The sequence below is a fragment of the Psammomys obesus genome, unplaced genomic scaffold (assembly GCF_907164565.1).
Source record: "Psammomys obesus unplaced genomic scaffold, mPsaObe1.curated_primary_1811, whole genome shotgun sequence".
NCBI classification, from domain to species: domain Eukaryota; kingdom Metazoa; phylum Chordata; class Mammalia; order Rodentia; family Muridae; genus Psammomys; species Psammomys obesus.
In genome coordinates, this window is record NW_026596085.1 from 14,886,705 (window position 1) to 14,893,661 (window position 6,957).

Sequence of the window (6,957 nt, forward strand, 5' to 3'; positions counted from 1 at the left end):
GAAAGCCTGGTTTGAAATCCCTTTTTGGTACCACTACATGCATCCTCTGCTGGCAGCTCTTGAGAAGGAAAACAGCTGGGGCTGGCTTACAGTGGTGGCATGTTTCCAAAGAATGAATTTGTGATGGGTAAATGTGTAGGTCTCCTCGGTCTGTTCATTCCCTTCCGGTCTCATCACCCTGGGATGCCCAGACCAAGGAGCACTCTTCCTGGAAATTCAAGGCAGAGTGGAGATGTGAGCAGAGGTGAAATGGATACCTTCTGGACCACATCCCTAAAGGGCGGTAATGCTTACTGCCTGGAGTCGGGTGACAGGATGTGGTGCAGGGTTACAAGTTGGAGCAGAGGCCTAGACCCCAGGAGGGTAGCTACATAGTAGCAAGGGAAGATGAGCAAGTAGCAGAGGGCACTGGGTCCTCCTCCAGCTAGCAGGGCTTCTAGGTCAACTTGTTTTCATCACAGCAAGAATGCTTTGTAGAAGCCACTTTTGCCTGGGATCTTTGCTACAGGAGCTGGGAGATGAAAAGGCTGAAAGGCAGACTTGCTGGGTTCAATCCTAAATGCTGCATTTTCGGGGGGGGGGAAGGTAGGGAATCACCATAAGCCAGATAGGTTCCTTTAAATCAGGTTATCCCACTAGTCAAGGGGAGTGGCAAAGGTATTGGCCACCCTCTGGTGAGAATGCAAAGAAGGAGTGTTTCACGGAGCACATGGAACACCTGTGATGCTCACTGCGCTAGCAAATGACTGCAGCAGCAGGCCTGGAGCTTGAGCACACAGGCCCTCTCTAGAATGGTTCACTGTGCCTATGTCCTCAGCACCCAGAGCTGCGCTAGGGACCTCCACAGAGCAGAGCTTGGCAGAGTGTGCAGCCTCCAACCAGGGTGGTGAGACATCACCCTAAATAAGGGGATGTTCAGACCAGGTTCATTTGGAAATAAATGTGACTCCTAGGGGACCACACTGCTATAAACAAGAAAGGAAGAGTCTTTTCTATTAGCGGCCTCCTGTATTAAACTGTGAGTAATACTCTTCTGTGGGTTGGCTTGAGGAGGCTGCATCCATTTCTTTTTTCCTAATAACAAAAGAAAAGAAATGAGCAAGCATGGGGCACAGCATTTTATCCTGACACTGCAGAATCTGTTCCAACACTGAAGAGCTCAAAACAAGAGTTTCTCGGCCTAGAGAGACCACAGTGGCCAAGAGCAATCATTGCTCTTGCAGAGAACCCAGGTTCAGTGTCAGCACCCGTATGGAAGGACACAAACTGTAACTCCAGTTCTAGGGGGAATCTGATGCCTTCTTTTGGCCTTCGTGGGCACTGCATGCAAGTAGTACACAGGATTTATGCAGGCAAAACACCCACATACATTATTTTTAAAAAGCACACACACACGTATTTTTTTTTAAAGAGTCATCTCCCCTGCTCCTTAGTGATGACACTGAAGTTGGAGGAGGGACTGGTATCAGGGACTAATGGGGACATCCCACATGAATATGACTGTATCTTGTCAGGTCATACCTGAGTGCTCCATTTAAGTCCCAGTGGAAGCCAGGACAGCCGTCAGACCTCCTGGTGACCAAGCTCTGACCGGAGCAGACCCCAGGGTTCCCTTCAGGACTCAAGTTCAGGATAGAGTAGCTGAGTGAGCAACTGCCTGCCTAATGCTCAGCTGCTAATTTATCTGGCATGACTACATCCCAGAGCCTCCAGGAACTCTTGGGGTTCCTGTAAGCACCCAGGTAACTCTAGCATGTGAAAGAGCCTGGGAGCCCTCCTACCTTCTGGCTGAAGAGGCCACAAAGTGGGCTATTACTTAGCTCCAAGGCTCAGCCACGAAGCCTCCTTCAGGATTTCCCACGTGACTCGGGGTTCCCTAGGCACCTGAGGAGCACGCTGTGACCTGTGGGGCTGCCTGCCCCCGCACCTACCCGAGGTCCCTGGCACTCACTGTAAGTACTGCTCCCTGGCCAGGCGGAAGTTGCTGCAGTCCAGCGCCCTGCGCATCTCCCGCTCAAAGTGCTGCTGCTGCCTCTCTTGCAGCAGGCTGATGCGAGCCTTCTGGATCCTGCGTCGGTCCCAGTCCATGATGCGCTGACGCTCTTCCTCCTGAAGTCTCTAGAGGCAGGAAAGGGGATTTAGCACCTTCTCCTGAGGTCCAGGAGCCTTGGGGGTTCATCTGGGAAGCCTGGATGGGAAAGCTGAAGCTTGGGGAAGGGGAAGGAAAGTGACCTCAGTGCCCTACCTATGTGGCCTGGCTGCTTTCTGCCCTCAAATGGCAGTGATGCTGTCTTATTCCTGAAGGAACAGTGGGGGCTTGGCTCCCACAGTGCTCCCGGCCAGGCTGCTGATCCCCATCCTCGGGAGGGTTCTCAGCTGGCTTTCCAAGCCAGATACTGCCCCAGCAAGCTCTCCAACACGAACACTCTGACACTGGACCTCACCCAGTGACAACAGTGTCACCATGCGGGTGTGGAGGATAGCCTAGTTCTGGATGAGCTACCTTTCAGCCCTGGGCATGCATTCCAGATTCTTCTTTGCATGGAGCCCTCCAGGGGACATTGGATTAGTGTGGGGAAGCAGCTCCCAAGAGGGCTCAGCTCGGTGTCTGCAGATGACCTCCCAGGAGAAGCAACTGGATGGGCTGGGCTGAAGGAAAGATGAGCATCCACACCAGAGGGGCAAACTGGTGTCCAGCATGGCCTCCTGCCTGGACCAGAAGTCAGCCTACACTGGCGTAGCCACCTGGCACCTTCGAAGAGTGGCCTTGCTTCTGGGACTCCCAGATGCCTGTGAACGGACTGTTCAAAGGCACCCTGGCCAGCAACTCACTTGCTTCAACATGAGCTCCTTTTCCCAGACCACCCGCGGCACAGAGAGCAGGGGGAAGACAAAGCAGCAAGAGGAGAGGCACGGAACAAGGGCCTGAGCAAAAATTTTAATGTGGTCTTTCTCTGTTTGTGTGTTCCTGCCTTTCAGATCTTCTAGATTAAAAACTGGAACCAAATGCTGGGTTCAGGGCAGGTGGTCAACCTTTGTTCCACAGCCTTACCGAACAGATGTATGACAGACAGGCAAAGCCTCCAGGGCAGCCCTCTGGGACACCAGCAGGTTCCTGCTTTATCAATGATGACCATGCCTGAGCCCCACACCACAGGGCTCCTCTCCTGTCTGCACTCACCCATGATGGCACCCAGTGTTGCTACCTTGTTACTCCCTAGACTTTGTTCTGAGTCCTGGTCACACACCCTGCTCCCTCCTCAGCTTTTCTCCCCACCCTTTACCTAGAAAAATTGGAGACAGAAAGTGATATGACTTCCCCAGTATCCATTATTCTCTCATCCTTAATAGACAAGGATTAGTGATATATTCCCCAATGTCCTTTATAATCGGATTAATCTTCTAAATGTTGTCCATTGAAACTTGACTGGAAATATCTTGTGAAAGTCCTATAAAATGTTATCCTCACTGTCCCCCTGCAGTTTGGCTGTAATGGCTGTATGCGGATGGCTGACATTGTGACAGCCATTATACACAAGGGTAGGACCAGGTGCCCAGGATGGCAGAACACAGTGGCTACAGTGCTTGCAGTCAGGCCAGAGACTGTTCTAGGGAATCAATACATACAGACAGGCTCTACCTTACTTAAAATGTTGTAGTTGGTGCTCTCAGGGTTCCTTTTCTTTTGCCACATCAGGCCAACCAAACCCCGCAGGTGTCTAATGGACATTAGGTAGTTAATATACCCAAGGATATACTGGTGAGCCTCCCCACCCTACCAGCCTGCCCCACACACCAGCTTCCTATCTCTGTAGATATCGGGTCCATCCTCCAAAAGGCCTGTAGTCACCCTCCAATCCTCTCTCACACATGATGCACGCGATATGTATGTGGCCAGATTGTCTGCTTCTAGTGCCTCACCACAATGAAAACTGCCTGCAGCAGAGGCAGCTCTCAGTGAGCACTGACACGGGAGCTGGGTGTGTGGGCAGCCCTGGGGCACAGAGGTAGCTAGCTCTGTGGCACAGGAGGGACTCACCAGCTTCTCCTGGATCTGTTGCTTCTGTACGTAGCGGATCTCCTCCAGCTGCTCCCGGCTCATGCCCTTCCAGTGGGAAGGGACCACATGCGATCCGGAGCGAGTCTGCTGTTGGTCCTCCAACAGCAGTTCCGAATGGAGCAGGTTGTTGATCTCAGCTAGGTTGTCTTCTTGCTCTTTTTGTTTCTCTTTCTTCTTCCTTTCTGCCATCTCTATAGCCTGTGCAGAGGGTGACGGCAAGGCCAAGCCCTCCCATCCTTGCCCTGGCTGCAGGTGGGGGACCCCTGGCTATCGGAGCGCCGTTGGGCAGTGGCTGGGCTTTGGATCATTCCCTACAAGTGTGTGTACAACCAGCTTGTCAAAGCAAAGAGTTGTCTCCACTGGTTTGTCTCCAGTACCGGAAAGTGTACTGTGTGCATCCTGTGCTCCCTAAAACACGTGGACATCTGCAGGCCACCACAGCGGAGACTTCTACAGGAGGAAGCACATTGCTGCCTCAGCAGTCCTGACAGTTTCAGCACAGCCCCCATGACAAACGAATTCTTGCCAGTTCACTGCCGGAAGGCTGGAGGTGGGAGGCTGTGTGATCTGTATAGTAAGTCCTGCCCTCTCTGGGCTGCAGATACTTAAGTCACAAGGGAATGGCACTATTTGGGAATTAGGATCGGGAGGTGTGGCCTTGTTAAAGAAAATGTGTTGCTGGGCTGGGCTTTAAGGTTTCAAAGGTCCACACCAGACCCAGGGCCTCTGTCCCTGCTCCTGTGGCTCATGATGAAAAGCTCTCAGATACTGCTCCAGCACCACCATGCCGCCATGTTCCCACCATGCTGATAAGAGGATGTGATCCTCTGAAACTGTGAGCAAGCCCCCAAATAAATGCTTTCTTTCATGCTCTTCAAAGCAACAGAACACTGACTAAGACAAAGACCCACCTTAAATCTAGGTCACACCTTCTGTGGCAGCCTGCATACTGCTCTTTGCCTGCTTGCCCTCACTCTCAATGGAAATTTCATTCCTCTGCTGGTATTAGAGCTTGCTTCTTTGAGATTCTAAGGTATGCTGGTGACCACCTGAGATATCCAGGCTTTCTGGATTGAATGAACCAACTATTGGGTTCTTGGACTTCCTGTCAGCCACTGTTGGAATTGCCTGACCCACAGCCTGTAAGCCTATGGTAAATCCTGTTTTTATATAGCGATTCATTCCATCAGTTCTGTTTCTCTAGAAAACCATGACTAATACAGATGGATTCCAAGACATTTCCCAGCACTGGCTGTTCTTAGAGAAGAATGGGCAAAAGAATTGCAAGGGAGGGGCTTATGAGAGACCAGCTGCCTTGTCACTCAACACGGGCTTGAAAACTGCTCATCCTTTCTGAGCCTCTCTTTATCAATGAAGTGGCATTAATCAGCCTCTCTGGTAGGGCTGTCAAACAGTCAAACGCACTAACAGGAAATTAGTGCCAGGGTTAAAAATACCAGCTGCCCCGGGCCAGATAGACAGCTTAGTGTTTAAGAGCAGAGGACCTAAGTTCTGTTCTCAGCACCAACACCTGGCAGCTTCCAGATCTCCTGTAACTCCAGCTCTGGAGGATCCAACACCTTGGCCTCTAAGGCTCCTGCGTTCACGTAGCACCCATGCACGTGCACGCGCGCACACACAGGGAAAAATAATCAATCTTAAAATAGTGGCTATGGAGGCTGGAGAGATGGCTCAGTGGTTAAGAGCACTGGCTGTCCTTCCAAAGGTCCTGAGTTCAGTTCCCAGCAACCACATGGTAGCTCACAACCGCCTACAGTGAGATCGGGTGCCCTCTGCTGGTGCACAGGCACACGTGCAGGCAGGATGCTGTATAAATAATAAGTAAATAAATCTTTAAAAATAAAATAGTGACTACCATTCAGAATCCTGATGGGCTAAACTGTCCTGACACCACACTGGTCCTCAGATTTAACAGAGAGCAAGTGCAATGGCCATTACTGCTGACATTGTGACATTGTGACTGACCATGGGCTTATCTGCCATACTGCGCAAAGGTGGTTGTGCAGCTTCTTGGAGGACACAGATAGGACCAACCGTAACCATTCCTTTCTGTGCTGCTGGAACCCTCCCTGTCAGCTGCTCTGGTCCAGTTAGCCTGGGATGGACATGCAGCAGGAGGGGGCACTGGTCTTGTGTGGGGCGCCACTGAGGTCTGCATGCTGATGGGTAAGATGGGTGTTGCCTTTACCCACCTTCTGCAGACGATAAAACAGGCCTTGATGGGCTTGCCTTAAAGCTGCAGAGAAGGGCTTTGCCCTGAAACTTGAAGGAAGGCTCTGAAGCCTGCATGCCAAACCCTGATGTCACACCACCTTCTGATGAAACAAGCAGTCCCCAACTGTGTCTGCCATGCTCACACCAAATGGCCTGCCTGGAATGTTCTTTTCTTTCTAAGGGACAGGGCCTCTCTGTGTATGTAGTCTAGCAGGGCCACAGACTCCTCCTACCATATCCGGGGAGTGCTGAAGTTACAGGTGTGGACCATCATGCCCAGTGCGGAGTTTTACTTTTCATGTTCCTGGCTAAATGGCAAAGCCTGGGTCCAGTCAGCAACAGGAGCTGTAAAGGCTGACGTGCAGCTTCCTCAGCAAAGGCACTGTGGCAACGCTGCCTTCAGTAGGCACACAGGGAGCTGTGGGGTCTGGAGGCCACACTGCAGATGCTCACTAAAATAGTATGGAATGAGTCATTCCAAGCATAGTGGTGCATGCCTTTAATCCTGGCACTCGGGAGGTGGAGGCGGGCAGGTCTTTGTGAGTTTTCAGCTGGCTTGGTCTACAGAGTGAGTTCCAGGACAGCCAGAGCTACATACTGAGACCCTGTCTGGAAACACACACACACACACACACACACACACACACACACACACACACACA

At 51.5% G+C, this 6,957-nt stretch overlaps 1 protein-coding gene across 1 annotated transcript in view; it reads right to left on the bottom strand.

The window, feature by feature from the left end:
- Nucleotides 1-995: 995 nt before the first annotated feature.
- Nucleotides 996-6,957, bottom strand: part of Ribc2 (RIB43A domain with coiled-coils 2) — a 12,879-nt gene continuing 6,917 nt past the window's right edge. The window contains exons 5-7 of the mRNA XM_055627180.1: nucleotides 4,040-4,258; nucleotides 1,952-2,118; nucleotides 996-1,074 (exon numbers count right to left, since the gene is read on the bottom strand). Coding sequence (XP_055483155.1) covers nucleotides 996-1,074; nucleotides 1,952-2,118; nucleotides 4,040-4,258 — 465 coding nt within the window. The remainder of the gene's footprint in view (nucleotides 1,075-1,951; nucleotides 2,119-4,039; nucleotides 4,259-6,957) is intronic.